This window comes from Coffea arabica, chromosome 2e (genome assembly GCF_036785885.1).
Source record: "Coffea arabica cultivar ET-39 chromosome 2e, Coffea Arabica ET-39 HiFi, whole genome shotgun sequence".
Lineage (NCBI taxonomy): Eukaryota > Viridiplantae > Streptophyta > Magnoliopsida > Gentianales > Rubiaceae > Coffea > Coffea arabica.
The window spans coordinates 17,068,548-17,084,125 of record NC_092313.1 but is presented as its reverse complement, the minus strand read 5'-3'; the positions used below and the strand labels follow the sequence as shown (position 1 = coordinate 17,084,125).

At 33.7% G+C, this 15,578-nt stretch overlaps 2 protein-coding genes across 16 annotated transcripts; one reads left to right on the top strand and one right to left on the bottom strand.

Moving 5' to 3' along the window:
- Window positions 1–278: 278 nt before the first annotated feature.
- LOC113731364 (uncharacterized) lies at window positions 279–2,280 on the bottom strand. Of its 3 annotated transcripts, XM_027256594.2 has the most exons (5): window positions 1,886–2,280; window positions 1,621–1,736; window positions 1,156–1,510; window positions 854–961; window positions 279–748 (listed from the first exon to the last, which is right to left on the bottom strand). In XM_027256594.2, the coding sequence occupies exons 3-5, from the start codon at window positions 1,459–1,461 to the stop codon at window positions 440–442; spliced, it is 723 nt and encodes a 240-aa protein (XP_027112395.1). In that variant the 5' UTR covers window positions 1,462–1,510; window positions 1,621–1,736; window positions 1,886–2,280; the 3' UTR covers window positions 279–439. The 3 variants fall into 3 exon arrangements, with proteins under 3 accessions (XP_027112395.1, XP_027112394.1, XP_027112390.1); XM_027256593.2 differs by lacking the exon at window positions 1,621–1,736 and having other exon boundaries at window positions 1,886–2,279; XM_027256589.2 differs by lacking the exon at window positions 1,621–1,736 and having other exon boundaries at window positions 1,156–1,515; window positions 1,886–2,272.
- A 2,335-nt stretch (window positions 2,281–4,615) lies between these two features.
- Window positions 4,616–15,107, top strand: LOC113731360 (B3 domain-containing protein At5g18090-like). 13 transcript variants are annotated; one of them, XM_072079421.1, is made up of 10 exons: window positions 4,616–5,000; window positions 5,773–9,687; window positions 9,903–9,932; window positions 10,775–10,828; window positions 11,834–11,950; window positions 13,015–13,135; window positions 13,504–13,669; window positions 13,807–14,238; window positions 14,411–14,659; window positions 14,749–15,107. In XM_072079421.1, the coding sequence occupies exons 7-9, from the start codon at window positions 13,571–13,573 to the stop codon at window positions 14,642–14,644; spliced, it is 765 nt and encodes a 254-aa protein (XP_071935522.1). In that variant the 5' UTR covers window positions 4,616–5,000; window positions 5,773–9,687; window positions 9,903–9,932; window positions 10,775–10,828; window positions 11,834–11,950; window positions 13,015–13,135; window positions 13,504–13,570; the 3' UTR covers window positions 14,645–14,659; window positions 14,749–15,107. The 13 variants fall into 13 exon arrangements, with proteins under 13 accessions (XP_071935522.1, XP_071935523.1, XP_071935525.1 ...); XM_072079419.1 differs by lacking the exon at window positions 13,015–13,135 and having other exon boundaries at window positions 4,617–5,000; window positions 5,773–5,830; window positions 6,715–9,687; XM_072079416.1 differs by lacking the exon at window positions 13,015–13,135 and having other exon boundaries at window positions 4,617–5,000; window positions 5,773–5,830; window positions 6,621–9,687.
- Window positions 15,108–15,578: the final 471 nt, after the last annotated feature.

The window sequence follows — 15,578 nt, the reverse complement described above, 5'->3', positions numbered from 1 at the left end:
GGAGTTTTTCCGTGAACTGTCCAATTTGTTAATGGAGCTTTTCTGTCTTTGGCATTTGTTTGTTCAGAGAGTCCAGTGAGAAGGTTCGTAGGAACGTTATCAACCCAACAGATTTGTCATGGCAATCAATCGTGAAGTGCATCTGGTCATCCAGCCCTCGAATAAAACACTTTTTGAATAACAAAAAATGAGCGTTAAAACTCGCTGCTTTGCTCAAACAAACTGGCCGCTTGGAATGGGATCGCTTCTAAACAAAGACCGACAGAAGAACCAATAAGTAACAAAACTGAGTTTCTCCAAGTGATAACATATTGCAATCTGGCCTATATAATAGCAACTGAACCGATCATAAAAATACTGTGCTACATTTTAGGTCGCAGTTTCAGGAGCTAAAAAACAAGTGTGAGTGTTGATTTTACAAGTATTACACAAAGAGCCTTCAGAAAAGGTTTTTAAAAGGGCTGGTGAGAGAATCGCGAAGATCCGAGTAGAGGGCATACAGAGAGTATTGTCGAAGGTTGGACACCTCGTACCAAGAATTGAGAACATCGTCATTCTTGTCTGTGCCCGAAAAGGCCAACTGGATGCCTATGTTGCAGTCAAGAGATCCGCCGTTGCCCTTGCACTTGGAATTCCGGATTGCACAATCCGTATTGTTCATGCAAACAAAAGAATCCCCAGAGCAGGCGTCGCATCCGTACTTCTTCCAAAATAGATTTTGCAGAGTGCCCTTCTGGAATTCAAGAACCTGTTTCACAAGAAGACGGAGCTCAAGAACATAATATCAGGACGTCCCTAGAATTAGAGAATACAGAAGAAAGCCGACGCTAAATAATGGACCAAGTGATCGTACCAGGGTAAAACTGGTGACGGTCTGAGCACTATCTGCAACAAAAACAGGGATGGAACGGGCTGCATAGCGTCTTCCGGCAAATGCAACCATATAACCACCGGAATTTCTCTGATCGCAAGTTTGAGATTATCATTACAATTCTCGAATAGAATTAATAATCAAGTCTGAACTTGTGTACAAAACTCTTTTGTCAATCAATTGCTGTTACATATTTCTCCTCGTAGAATCAATCACAAGCAATCATTGACAGATTATTCGTTGCATAGAGAGTGTAAACGTAATTGTTGGCAAAGAAAACTTACTGGATCGAAAGTGCTGCTATTGATGGTGAGGAGAGACATCTCATCAACCTTAGGCCTAAAAATGGCTAACTGAGCACTCTTAGCTGAAAGTGACAAACGCTGATCACAGGGTGAAAGCTGTGTTTGATTGAAAAAGAAAGAATCTTTTGAGGAAAATGCAAGACCAAATGAAAAACCGTCCGATCTTTGAACTTTTGCATCTGAGCAGGGATCAAATTCAGGATTTGTATCCCCTGCATGAACCGCGAGCATCATCACCAACATCTCCACCATAATAAACACTATAGTTGAATGCATGGTCGCCATCCTCGAGTAGATTGGTCTGTTCTTTTCAAGCTAACCCTGTACTTCTCACCTAAGCTTAAAGAGAAAATGAAATTCACATCGATTAACCCAAGATCAGCAAAAAGAGAAAACAGAGTTGGTCGTTTTAATTAATTGCAACCTTTAAGAGAATATTATAACCTGTGGATATAGGAAACATTTCTCTCCACCCACAATAATGCTTAGCCTTCTACTCTTTATTCCCTCGGATATATTCTCGATTTCGAGGATAACAAAATCCAACTTAGCCATAAAAACTGAAGCGTACTCAGAGTTTGTGGATATTCAAAGAAAGTGAGACATGTCAAATAATCCAATAGATATGAAAATTCCCCCTTTTGAATTTCTATACGTGCCCATGCTTTTTAAAGGAAAGCAAACAATTAATCCAAATCGTCAAACTTACCGGAATAAGAATATCAAGAGAGGTGATGCTTAAAGATCTGATATTCTTCAAAACCCACAAAATTTCTTGAAGTGATTTCTTCAACGCATGATTTGGTCTTTAACAAGAGTAATGGCGGAATTAAAACAAAGGGGTGGAGAAAACGTTGGGGGGTTCAAGGAGAGGATGATTGTTTGGAGATTACGAGGTGAAAGCAAAGAGGCAAGAAAGGAAAGGAACTGGGAGGGCGCCAAACGGTTGAAGCGGCAGGCCAGATGGATCCTGTCCCGGAAACGGTTATGGAAGTTGGCGTTTACTACACGGTTAAGTACTTGAGTAATCTAATCCCATTGACCAGTTTACCCCTTTTACGGTTCCTCGTTTACTTTCACCCTTCCCCGTTCGAACAACAAAAATCTTTACTAACTCAAAGGAGGGAGTTTGCAATTGGATTGTGATCAATGTTTTGAAACTCAGACCATTAATTGAACCGTGAGGTGTTCGAGCCGGGATTTAATAGATCGAACCTGTTCAACCCTGATCAATGAATTTTTAAAAAATAATTTGTATAAATATATATATATGCACAAAATAAGGCATGCAATAGACTAATCTAAAACTTCATAAAATGAAAAGTTTAATATTTTTAAAGAACTTGGATTTTCACAAATAATTTTTTAAAAGGAAAAATCGTTCAAAACGTCCCTCACATTTTGTAAAATAACTTTTTTCGTCCCTCACTTTTAAAAATGTAATTTTACATCCCTTACAAATTCATATTGGTCAAATTTGATCTCTACTTATATTTCCGACTAGTTTTTGGTTGGAATTCACCACGTGATCATATTTTAAGGGCAAATTTGTCAAATTAAATTTTATATAATTCGATTCATAATCCTTCACATTTCATAAAATAAATTTTTTCGTCCCTTACATTTTACAAAATAAATTTTTTCATCCTTCACATTTTTCAAAATGAATTTTTTCATCTTTTTATTGATCATGTGTGTGAATAATTTTTTTTAAATCTATGTATATATCTATTTGATTTCACCTGAACAGTACGAATAGCATGTGAAATCAAATAGAAATATATTACATACTATTCATACTACTCTAGTGAAATCAAATAGATATATAAATGGGTTAAAAAAATTGTTAGTTTTTCACTTATATTCATTTTTTTTACTTGAACTTTGAAAATAAAGAAAACATTTAATCCTAAATATTATCAAGTGTTTATATTGAATTAAATTTGGACAAAAAAAATAAACAAAAGAAAATTATGACAAAAAGAAATAAGTGATTGGCATTTTCAAATTTTAAAATAATCACAAGGCAAGTAATTCAACTGTTGGTCTTAAAAGTGTCGAATAGAAATTTCATATTTAAACTGAAATTTGTTAGCACAATTATAGAATTCGAGTTATGACCCATTAATTAGATGACCTTATTATACAATTCAATAAATAAATTATTACCAAAAGAGAAATGTCACAAATATTAAATAGGTTGAAATGGTGAAATCATATAAATGTGTACATGGGTTTCAAAGAAAATTATGAGTTTTAAACCCCTATATATATTTATTGAATAGCATGTGTATAACTACGATTAGCATGTTTAGATGAAATCCAATAGAGATAAATTACATGTTATTCGTACTGTTCAGGTAAAATCAAATAAACATATGCGTGGGTTTCTAGAAAAAAAGCTATTCATACACATAATCAATGAGGGATGAAAAAAATCATTTTGAAAAATGTGAGGGATAGAAAAATTCATTTTGTGAAATGTGAGGGACTGTGAATCAGATTATTTAAAAATTTGATTTAACAATTTTGCCCTTAAAAATGATCATATGCAAGTCATGTGGTGGATTCCGGCAAAAAATTAGTCAGAAATCTAGGTAGGGACCAAATTTGGTCAATGTGAATTTGTAAGGGATGTAAAATTATATTTTTAAAAGTGAGGGACGAAAAAAGTCATCTTGTAAAATGTGAGGGACGTTTTGAACAATTTTCCCTTTTTAAAATAATAAGTTGAAACAAAATTTTTTTATCTCAATCTCAATTGTATCTACCAAAAAAATAATCTTAAATCCAACCAAAAAATACCACAATATTTTGAAATTATACAAAATTTATGTATATGGGAATTAGACATTGTAAGTTTCAAATTTAATTCACGTTTTTTGAATTTAAAGATTACAACTTGAAAAAAAAAAAGAAATTAGGAGTTTGGAAAAAGTCAGGAAAATAGAAAATAGGGATACAAACTTGATAAGAGGCAAAAAAAGAGAAGAAAGCGAGTGGATCTGACATTTAATAATTAATCTTTAAGGTTAAAGAAAACCTATATGTTTTTTAATTTAATAGACAAAAACAAAAAAATTGTTGGTTCAACATTCGCAAAGTTCGTATGGTTCGAACTATTCTTATCGGTTTTTAAGTTCAATCAACCCAAAGTATAAACCGGACCGGAGTTATGAATAGTGCACGATCTGACTAGTTGAACCTGCCGGTTCAATCCGATTTTCAAAACAATGTTTGTGATTGCAACTTATTTCATGGCAAATGAATTTTTTGACTGTTTGTCTAAGTTTTATTATAACTTAATGTAGAATTTGTAAAAAAAAACTTTTTTTTAGATGTTTAAAAAATTTTCTTTAAAAAAAAGAAAACATTTAATTTTTTCCATTTTCTTTTTCCTTTCTTTTTCTTTTTCCCTTTTTTTCAACTCCTTTTCTTCTCCCTGATCCCACTACTCTTTTTTTTTCTCTCTCTCTCTCTCCATTGGCCGCCTCCTGTTATCGGCATCTCTACTGACAACCGGCGCTAGCGGTCTTTTTTTTCTTTTTTCTCTGTCCTTCCTCCCTCTTCTTTCCTCTCCTTCTCCTCCTTCCTTTCCCCCTCTCTCTCTCCTCCTTCCTTCTTTCGATCGAATGGAAGGAAGAGGGAAAGGTAATCGGGATAGGGATAGGGTGAGAAAGAGAGAGAGAGAGAGGAGGAGAGGAAAGAGGAGAAAAGGAAGAAAGGAGAGGGAAGAGAGAGAGGGAGAAAGGAAAGGAAAGAAAAAAAGAAAAGGAAAACCGGCAACAGAGATAGTGATGAGGGAGATGTAAAAATAAAGGAAGGTAATTTTTTGTGTATTTTTTAGATATTTTAAAGTGTGTATTTCAAAAATTTTAAGGTTATTGTATTTAAAAACTTTGGATATTTTAAAAAATTCACACTATCACTTACAATCGCCACCACCCCCTCTTCCACTCACCACCACCACTGCCACCACCCCTCTCTCTCCTCCCTCCTTCTTCTTCCTCTCATCTTCCTTCTCTTTTCTCTTCTCCTTCCTTTTTTCTTCTCTCTTTCCCTTCCTCGCCACACCCTACGCCCTCATTTCTCCCCTGATCTGACACGACCAAATGGTCGCGACCAGAGGCCTTGATTTGGTCAGGGCCAACTCAGGGGGAAAGGGAGGAGTAAGAAGAGAATGGTGGTGGTGGCGGGTGGGGATAGTAGTGGTGATAGAAGGAAGAAAAAGATGGTGTAAATTTTATTTTTAAATTTTTTTATATATTTGGAGTTGGTTTTGATATATTATATGGATGTGATATTTTTTGAGTTATTTTTGTATGTGTATTATTGTAACATTGTATTTGAAAACCTTGTTATTCAAGAAATAGGGAAACCAAATAGAGCCAAAGTTGTTAAAAAAACTTCTTTGCCAAATAGGCTCGTGCATTTTTTTAAAATCTTGCAAGGTCACTTAAATTTATTTATTCTTTTTATACATTTTAGGTTCTTGTTTCTTTTTTGAGATAAAAGATTTGGGTTGAAATAAATCGTCGAGAACTATGGAATTTTTGTATAAGTAATTTTGAGAATTATTTTTTTGGTTTTTTTCAGCGAAGATGAAAGATTTTGAGTTGAAGTGAATTATAGAGAATATCGGATATTTGTGCAGGTAAATCTGACTTCTTTTTTTTTAAAGAAAATTGAGAACTTGAGATACCCTTTTTTTGGTCTATCAAAACCAGGAAAATTTGATTATCAAATCTGATAATTATAAAATCATGCATTTTTCAAGAATCTTACAATTTCACTTTAACTTAGTTTTTTTAATTACATTTTAAGTTCTTGTTTCTTTTTTGTGATAGAAGATTTGAGTTGAAATAAATTGTCGAGAACTATGGGATTTTTGTATAAGTAATTTCGAGAATTTATTCTTTTGGTTTTTTACAGCTAAGATAAAAGATTTTGAGTTGAAGTGAATTACAAAGAACTATCAAATATTTGTGCAAGTAATTCTGACATTTTTTTTTTGGTAATTTTGAGAACTTGAGACACCTTTTTTTTGGCCTATCAAGAAAATAGAGAGAAACCGGGAAAAAACTTATTATCAAATTGGATTTTGAATGTTTTATTTCTGGATTGGTGGAAAATTTTCTTTCAATGGATGAGTAGACACTTTTTTTTCCCTTTGTATTGAAGAATAATAAACATGGGAAGGCAAAAAAAAATTAAATTCTTGTTGTTGGTATCTTGAGTTGATGCGGTATCTTTGTGAATTGGCTATTTATTAGGCTGTCCAGTGTTGGAAGTTATAATTCTGGAAAGTACTTATTTGACTTAATTAGTTTAATTTCGATGAAAGAAAAAGTAATCTTCTTTATAACTCTGTTATAACTACGATATCATCATGACAAAAAGAATGCATGTGTATTTGTCTCATCATTTATCCATCTAGAGTGCAGCAAAATGGAAATGAAAGTGGGTTTTGCAGTAGTAACAGAAGCAGGGGTACTATGGTTTCTGTAAGGTATCATTATCAAGCCAGCGTTTGTGTAGGTGGAGGTACTGTTGTTGGATCTTCTTATACTGTCCCACTTGGGGTGGAGAAATGAATCAAGGTCGGGTCAGGATGAATCATAATGCTAAGTGCTCAAATCTTATCAGGAAAAGCGGTTCTCCAGCTGGGTTTTTCATTCATCTTTGTTGATTTCTAGCTGTTTTGTATGCTAATTAACATGGATTTTTCTGCTTATGGGTTAGTGATGCAAGGGTGGCAAAATGGATTGGTTGTGATTTAGCTTTTGACAGAAGTTAGGCCTGGATCTATCTTGAATTTACTTTCATAAAATGGTGTTTGACTATTAAAACTTCTGTGATTGGATCCCATAGAAAAAAGGATTCTTTTTCTACTGTTGAGTGATGATGGATTGGTTGTGCTTATACATGGAGATTGAAGATGTAGGAATTGCAAAAGTTGACAAGTAAACAGAGATAATTTTCTCTGATTGGAGAACGTCCAATTTTTTGTGGAGCATTTCTTTTATGTAGGTTGAGACTCGCTATTTTTTGTTGGGATTAGGGGAGACGGGGAATACAACCTATTTATATATGGAAGTTATTATGTCAAATCCCCTTAAAGTATAGCTTGTTTTGCGCTTTACTCCTAAAATCATTTTTTTTATCAACTTGCTTATTTATTACCAAAATTATTAATGAACTTCAACATTTGATAACACCCAGAACAATTAATATCTAAAAAATCAATATTCCTACCATAATAATAAAAAATAATATTATATATACGGTCCTAATTAAATTTCCTTTCATAATTACATTTTTTTTAGATTGAGGAGAATATCTTGCTAATTTGATTCAATAGTGGGAAAGAACAAACAAAAACTGTTATTAAAAAATTAAAATATGAAAAATATTTTAAAAAGTCGAAAAATGATCAGGATGTTGTTAGTTCCTCTTTAGCAATGTGCATATGGCTAAACTTTTCTTTTAATAACTGTATTCTCTTCTATGGAAGTATACATTTTTTTTATTGATAGCACTAGAAAAGAGAAACATGATTGATTTGGAGTCCAAATTTTCAAAGTTGTTCTTGTAATATACCATGCTTAGATGCTATTAAAATTTATTTGAATTGCTAAATTTTTTTTTATTGCATCTAAAAAATGTATGTTGAGTGGTACAAAATATTAGAATTGATTAATAGTTTTAGGGATGAATAAACAAGTTAAGAGAAAAATGATATTAGCAAAGAAAGTACAAAATAGCTATACATCAAGGGAATTTATTGAAAATAGCGCTTAGGGGTATCAATGTCTTTTTGACATTTCTGTTACGCAATGTTAGAGTTGACTAACGGTTTAGGAGATAAAGTGAGAAAAAAAAAACATTAAGAGGTAAAGTGCAAAATGGATTAAACCTTAGGGACTTTTTATAATTAACCCTTTGTTTTATCTGTTAGTAGTTGCTCCATCTATTGATCTAACTGGCTTTATGGTTTTGCTTTGATTTTTTTTTTTTTTCCTTTTTTCCCTATATAATGGTGCTTGGCATTTAACTGTGCAGAAGGCTCTAAATGCTGCTTATTGTGTTTTGTTCTTAATCTAAATTTTTCTGTAGCTTTCTACGTGATATTTAGAATAGGCTAGGTACTGGTGGGCTAATCAAGTTAAAGTGTGTTTGAAGTCATTTTTTGTTGCTTTCATTTTTTTTTTTCAAAACTTTCTTTATCGCGTTGACGTGCTGAGTATTTGTCCAGGGACTTCCTTGGTTCAAGGGTATTGACTAACGTGAAATGTATGATATGTGGGCAGCTTGTGAATTAGAAATTAGGGGTCAGCTTGATGTCTAGCACTTGAAATCCTCTGTTCCGAAATTATCTTCAACCTCGTCTGTCCCGTTCATATATAGTTATCACGTGTATTGATACATTGATAATTCAAACAAACGTTTGACTTGTTAATCGAGTTTGTTATCAATGCATCAATACACGTGATAACTGCATAAATACGGAACATATGGATAGAAAATAATTTTGGATTAGAAGATTTGAAGTGAATGTCTAGAATTTTATGATAAAGTATTATTTACTACCACTATTTTGTTGCTGAATATATTTTTCTTTCGAGATGATACACTGTTGTGCTTGTGACCTTTTTTTTTTTTTTTAGGCACAACACTTAAGATATTAGTTGACCAAATAGTTGCACATAGACCAGCCTAGTCCCAAATTGAGCAAAACAAGACCCTCATTGTATATGCATGTAAAAATACAATAGTTCATTAAAAAAAAAAAACTGCTTTTTCTTATATCCAATCTAAAAGAAAAACACAATGTAATACAAAATCTTATTAATTTGAGCAACTTAACACGCAAGTGTCAGGTCTCATTTCAACTAGTTACAACGAAAATAGAAAAGAAATTAGCATTAGGCGTTAATATTTCAGGAGTTTAAGTATCAATTGACACAATTAGATTGTCGAATTTTTCTTTTTTTCCATTTCAAAATAAAAAAGATAGTTGAGCTTTTTTTTTTTTTTTTTTTTGAGAATATAGATAGTTGAGTCTTATTGGATCAGAAATCATAGTTCTTCTACTCCATGTTGTTTCTAGAAATTAGGTAGTATGGACTAAATTGAAGGTATTATAGATTCAATTTTAATTCGCATCGCAAATTTGTTAGGCAAGACTTTTCATTTTTTTTTTCTTTTAAAATGAATTCGGACCACCTCAGAAACACGTGGTCTCACTCGTACTTCTGAGATGGTCCATGAACGAGTCCAAAACCGACCTCTTGGACCCAACACCCCAACCCCCGCCCTTTTTTGAAATTTTTTTGGTGCACTTTGCACCGTTCTTTTGGAGGTTTGCTCAGTAGCACTTGTTGATGTGGTTTAGCCAAAATCTTGGCTAAACAACCCACCAACGCCAACCGACCATATCTTGTGGGCGTACGCCCCTGGATTCGTAATGCCATCAAAGGGACATTGGAACTGGACAGCCGAGAACAAACGGTAAGGGGAAGAAAGAATTCTCTCTCGTCATTTTTTTTTTGGGTCAAAATCCTCCTCTTCTTCTGTCTGTCTATGTGATGAGCAAGTAGGAGAGACAAATCTGAAATCCTTTTAGGTTTTGAATCTGAACATTTTGAGATTTTTCTTTCATTAAATTTTCTGTTCATGTTGTTTTCTCCTTATCTGAACTTTTGACCTATTTTTTGTGATTGCAGAGTGTTTCCGAGTCCAAGAAGATGATTCTGGTTAGTCTTTCTTCGCTTCCCGCTACATTTGTCAGAATTATTTTGTTGTTCTTTTTTGCTCATTGTACACGGTCCAAGTAATGAACTTCACTGCAAATCCTCAGAAGTTGCTGCCAGGTTATGAGTTTCTTTTAGTCTTTAATTTAATTTGCTAATCAATGGATACATTTGTGTTGCTTAGATTACGAACAACAAAAAAAGGTTTGCTTTGATATCAGACTTTGCTAATTTGTCATTTTTGGCCAAATTTTGTTTGTTCCTGTGATTCTTTAATTTGCTCCAAAGATACAATAAGTTTTGTGCAAATAATTATAGAAACATGGAGAAAGATGAAGATTTATTGGGGTTTTTCTGAAAAAAAAAAAGTGTAAAAACCAAGCACTCTACCAGGGCTTTTACATTGACAAGGTGCTTTTTAATTAGCGCTACTAATTAGTTATTCTATTTATGGGCGAACTAGCAATGCATTTTACTATGAAAACGCCTCACTGCCAAGCTTAATGTTTTAGTTATTCCATATTTTTTTGTTTTCGTGCCCTATGCATCATTGTTAAAGAGCGCCAATGATTGTGAGATTCTGATGTGCTTCTTGGAGCTATTGACTCGTATGATAGGATGGATATGCCGCCTCTGACCTATGTCTTCACAGTTGTGGGATATACGCAAATCCACTTGATTGATCTTATTCTTGGAGGGACAAACAAAATTCCTTCTTTAGTTCTCTAGCTGAAGTAATAGTAGTAGTTGCAGTTATAAGTGTGGAGTGATATTAACTACTTGCACTATTGCTTCTGTGTTTGTCGAGGCTCTGAATAGCAGCTAATCAAGTATTCAGTTTTCAGGCTCATCTTCCATCTGTCTAGCTGCAAAATGGTTCCTTTGCTTTGAATATCTTGGTATGTCTTTGGGCATTTTTAATTTTTTCCTGCTTTCATTGGCTTTATTTCATAACGGTGTAGAACTTTTCTAGCATCAAACATGCATTGAATTGTGAGGTTGCTTGAACAAAAGACAAAAAATGTTGATGTTTGTTGGTGGCTATCAAAAGTTTATGCCTCCATTCATATCTAAGGAAATGCATGGCCTCAACTTTAACTGATAGATATTCTTCAAAAGAGATACCTTTACATTGATATGGACAATGAGCGACTGCCAAAGGGGATAAGTAAGAATGTTAAGTTGATGATATTACTGTTTGAAATATTTTAGAGGATCAATTATTTTTTAAGAGCAATTACTAACTCCTGGTACTCTATGGTTTTTGGCATGCTTCTTTGTTGTTCAATGATTTTTATCTATATTTGGGAGGTTTGAGTGGGATTTGTGACAGTAAATTTTTTCAACATTTTTCTCTCTACACTAAAAAAACAGTTCCTTAGTATTTTTGTATGGCTTCACTTTTGTTTTCAACTTTCCTTACTATGGAAGATTATTTTACTAAAAACCTCTCGAAGATCTAAAAAATGCATAGGATGTTTATTTACATGCCTTTTTTTTTAATAAAGAAAGTTATCTTCTTCTAATTTCCATGTATGTTTTAATTATTATTTTACATGGATCATTTTTTTCCAGATGGAGTCGGCTTATTCTTTTCCATTTTTTTTTTTACATGACAAAGAGAGAAATCAAATGCTGATTTAATTCTCCACGTAATAATTTTTACACTCTATGCTGTACAAGCTTCTTTTATGTGCCGTCCTTACAGCCAGAAGCAGTATTGCATGTTGAGTATAGAGATGTACATACTTCCAGGGTGGTTGCTATGTCTGCTTTTTATTTCTCAATTTTTCTGCTTTGAACTTTTTGCATGTTCAATGAAACTACTCGACACTTCATAAGACAGCAATAATTTTCAAACTTATTGTGGCTCTTAATATTTGTTTTCATGTCTCTTGGATCAGATTTGTGGGCTATACATTTGGTTGAAGTGCTTTGATTATCCCAAAAGTCTCAACAGGAATAAAGAGATCGACTTAAAGGTGAAATTTCATATGCAAGGAATCTATCTGGCCTCTGAGGTAGTTCACAATTTTTAAATCATTATGATTCTTTTATAGCCTCTCTTAAGGTTTGTATGTTACTTGTTAAGATGATAACATAAAGTTTCCTATTTAAAACCTAACTTAAATTTAAGGTTGCAAAAACAAAGAATTTCAAATGATTACTCCTTGGCTCCTCCCTCTTCCCAACTGGACAACTATTAACGTAAAATTTAAATAATTCAAAAATTTTTTGGTCTAATCAGATTTGTCCCAAACCAGGTAGAATATAAAATTTTGCTTGTGCGTGTGCTGGATCCTGCATCAAAAAATTTCCTGAGCTAAAGAGATGTCCAGTGTGCTTAATAATAGTGTTGAGACTTCTCTTCTTTTGTGGAATATCAAAGTTGTATGCTGTAGTTTTGTAAATTCAAAGATTGGACTAGCTGGATGCATTTGTTCTGATATTTAGAAACCTGTTGTGTGTACCAGTAGAGATGATCACCGACCTACTTGTTTTATGATTACATTAAATGGTCATCTCGGTGGTTTTCTTTATCATCTATTACTGATTGGTAATCCAATATAGTACTAGGAGTTAATTTCTATGTACTATTAGGAGCCTTACATTAGTTGAACATAGAATAATGGTTGTGCGGATTGGAATAACGATGTGTAGTTCCTATTGTATCAACTAGGATCGCAGACTATCCTATCGTTTTGTCAAAAAAAGAAAAAAAGGATCGCAGACTACATAAAATCTGTTGATTTAAGTGTCCTGCACTTTTTTCCTCCTCTGCTTTGGGAGTTATTTGGTATTCTAAAATTTCTTTTTACTTGGTATTTGTGGTTAAAAATAGTTTTTGATCAACTTCTTTAGTTCTTGTATTACTTCAGAGAAGCACGCAACAAACTATTAAAACTTATCTTACTAATATATCATAGGTTTGCATCTCGAGGTATATTGGTTATATATGCTGCTATTTTCGTATGCCTCAAAATTTCATATTGTCTTTCATGATGAATAAGGAAATAGAAGATTTTGCCATGAATTTTGTATTCATTGTTGTTTGTATGTTAATTTCTTTTAATTTTTGTACAAGGTAAAGGTTCTGTTGAACATGCATTACAAATGCATGAAAACATACTCGGCTAAAACAAAAACAGTACTTGGACTGAGAAAGAAATACACAGGACTTGCTTTAACCAGAACTTTACAGCATGGTAATTGCACTTATTGTAGACAAGAAATATTATGCGCTTTTTGATAAATTCAAACTTGGTAATGACATGCATCAAGGTGCTTGTGACTTAACTGCAAAATTTTTAATGCAAGTATTGATGACATTTTTTAAACTAAAATAATAAATGTCGATGCCCTATCTATTTTGTGTATTCAGTTATAATTGCTTGATTTCATTGGTTATATAAAAAAAATTGAATCATAAAATACATCTATAGCAATTAATTTTGGACATTAGTTTAATTTCTTTCCATGCAAAAGCACGGTGTTCATCTTCCAGTCTGCATCTAATTGCTTTTTCACCAACCACGTTGGCAAAGTAGTAATGGTTCTTAGCTGTTGATTCCAGGGCTGGAGATTTTACTGAATAGACAAGATTATTGAACGAAAAAGTCGTGAAACTTATACTTGAGAAAATGGTGAACAAGAGCCTGGGGAAAGATAAGGATGAGATCATATTGGACCAGAGGCCTGCCTTCTTCAAGATTTTTAATCAACTTGTAGAGAATAGACTGGTAATTTTTTTCATAGATGCATTCATATGACAAATCATGTCTTATTCTTTGCAGTTGTTGTTAGTCATTGGCTAAATGATTAATGATAAAAAAAATTCCAACCAAGTTTTCTTGTTCCATATCACGATCTGTTGCAGAAAATTCCTCCGCAATTTGTAAGGGATGTTCTAATAGGGATACCTAAAAGAATAATCCTCGAGACTTCATATGGAAACTGTTGGTCTGTTAAAGTAGTCAAGACTGACGATGGTGATGTCTTTCTGGGAGATGATTGGCAGAAATTTGTGGAAGATAACTTGCTGCAGGAACATGATTTTCTCCTCTTCCATTATGAGCATGGAGATAGGTGCTTCACTGTTCAAATTTTTGATAAAAGTGGAGTGGAGAGAACAAATCAAGAAGTTGCAAACTCAGGTACCAAAAACTTGGATCAGCACACTACCCATGTTCAACCAAGAGAGAAGAGTCAGAGTAGAGAAGAAGGTGCTACATTGCAGGAATTCTGCTCTCAGCATCCTTTTTTTGAGACAAACATCAAACGTTACAACGTTAATCCTCCTTTTTTAATGGTAAGATTATGGTAATAGAGAATTTGAATGGTTGAATGGCATATCTGGACAAAATTCAGGAGATTCTTGAGATCATCCAGTGGTTGCAGCAATTATGTCTCCAATGTACTAATTGTTTTGTCCTTCCAAAGTTGAACGGATTAATGTTTACTTGGATGCATCTTTTGTGCAGATCATACCCAAGTCATTTGCAGAGAAACACTTCCAAAAGGCCAAGACAAAAATCAGGCTGAAAAATATAGAAGGTAAAGAATGGGAAGTGAATTACACAATTAACGGGGGAAACTTTGTTTTTGTGGGAGGATGGACCAGATTTGTGCGCGATAATAAGCTGAAGATTGGCAATGTCTGCATATTTGAACTTATTGGTGAAAAGGTGCTCCAGGTCCATATTTCTGATGATTAGAAACAAGCAACTTTGGTATGTGCAAGATTCAAGCACTTGGATATATCTTTCAAGTAACTGTCATGATGCTCGATTTAATTGCTTAATATTTTTGTTTCAAGTAGAAGTAAGGCTAGCTGGAATAAGGAGTTGGTTTAGTGTTGTTGGAAGTAGCTGAAGTGGTGGAGTTGCACGTTCAAGCTACTGCAGATCAGAGAACTTGAGTTGATCAACCATGCCCTCTCAGCTGAGCTCATGTGCTAGTGGATATATAGCAGCAATTCATTGGAATATTTGTAGCTTTCTTATTAGTCTAGCTAGAAGGAAGTTAGAACAATGTGCAGAGCCAATGAGCTCATTCTTTAGGCATTTTGCTTGTAATCAGATTTGCTGAAAACATGATATTAGCACTCTGAGCTTTCTTGTTTTACTTTCCCTCAAAGTTTTTATTTACTCTGCTAATACACCTGTTCTTCCATCACAATTTTGTTCTCTGTATTGTTAGTATCTAATTGATGTAGTCCAGTTTCATTTGGAGTCTCACTTGTTGATTTCATTGGCTGGCAGTAACCTATGTCCATCAAGTCAAACTCATGCTTGAAAGATTGTCAATTTCGTGCAGAATGCTAAAGGAAAGCCTTTGTTAGGTTTCAAGTTAACTAGCTTCTGTCAGATCCTAATAGTTTTATCTAGTAAATTTAGCGTATTAACTGGTTAAGAAATGAAGTTGGTGGCAATGTAGTCGATGCGGAATTTCTCACTAACGGTTCTCTGCGTGAGCAGCCATAAAAAGTCCTTTACTACTTCACTGACTCTTGGAGAAATCTCGGCCAATTCTTGAACATTACTCTCGGGGAGAAAAAATAAGAGAAATGCGATGAACATTGAAGAAACAAGCACAAAGGCTTCGCTTACCCCAAAAAAAAAAAAAAAAAAAAAAAACACACACACACAC

What these genes read in the sequence shown, in the direction of transcription:
- LOC113731360 (XM_072079425.1), top strand. Translation starts at nt 13,571, where the DNA reads ATGGTGAACAAGAGCCTGGGGAAAGATAAGGATGAGATCATATTGGAC. An exon ending in AACTTGTAGAGAATAGACTG is followed by an intron (nt 13,670 to 13,806) that starts GTAATTTTTTTC and finishes GATCTGTTGCAG; the next exon opens with AAAATTCCTCCGCAATTTGT. An exon ending in TTAATCCTCCTTTTTTAATG is followed by an intron (nt 14,239 to 14,410) that starts GTAAGATTATGG and finishes TCTTTTGTGCAG; the next exon opens with ATCATACCCAAGTCATTTGC.
- LOC113731364 (XM_027256594.2), bottom strand. Translation starts at nt 1,461, where the DNA reads ATGGCGACCATGCATTCAACTATAGTGTTTATTATGGTGGAGATGTTG. An exon ending in ATAGCAGCACTTTCGATCCA is followed by an intron (nt 962 to 1,155) that starts GTAAGTTTTCTT and finishes ACTTGCGATCAG; the next exon opens with AGAAATTCCGGTGGTTATAT. An exon ending in CCGTCACCAGTTTTACCCTG is followed by an intron (nt 749 to 853) that starts GTACGATCACTT and finishes CTTGTGAAACAG; the next exon opens with GTTCTTGAATTCCAGAAGGG.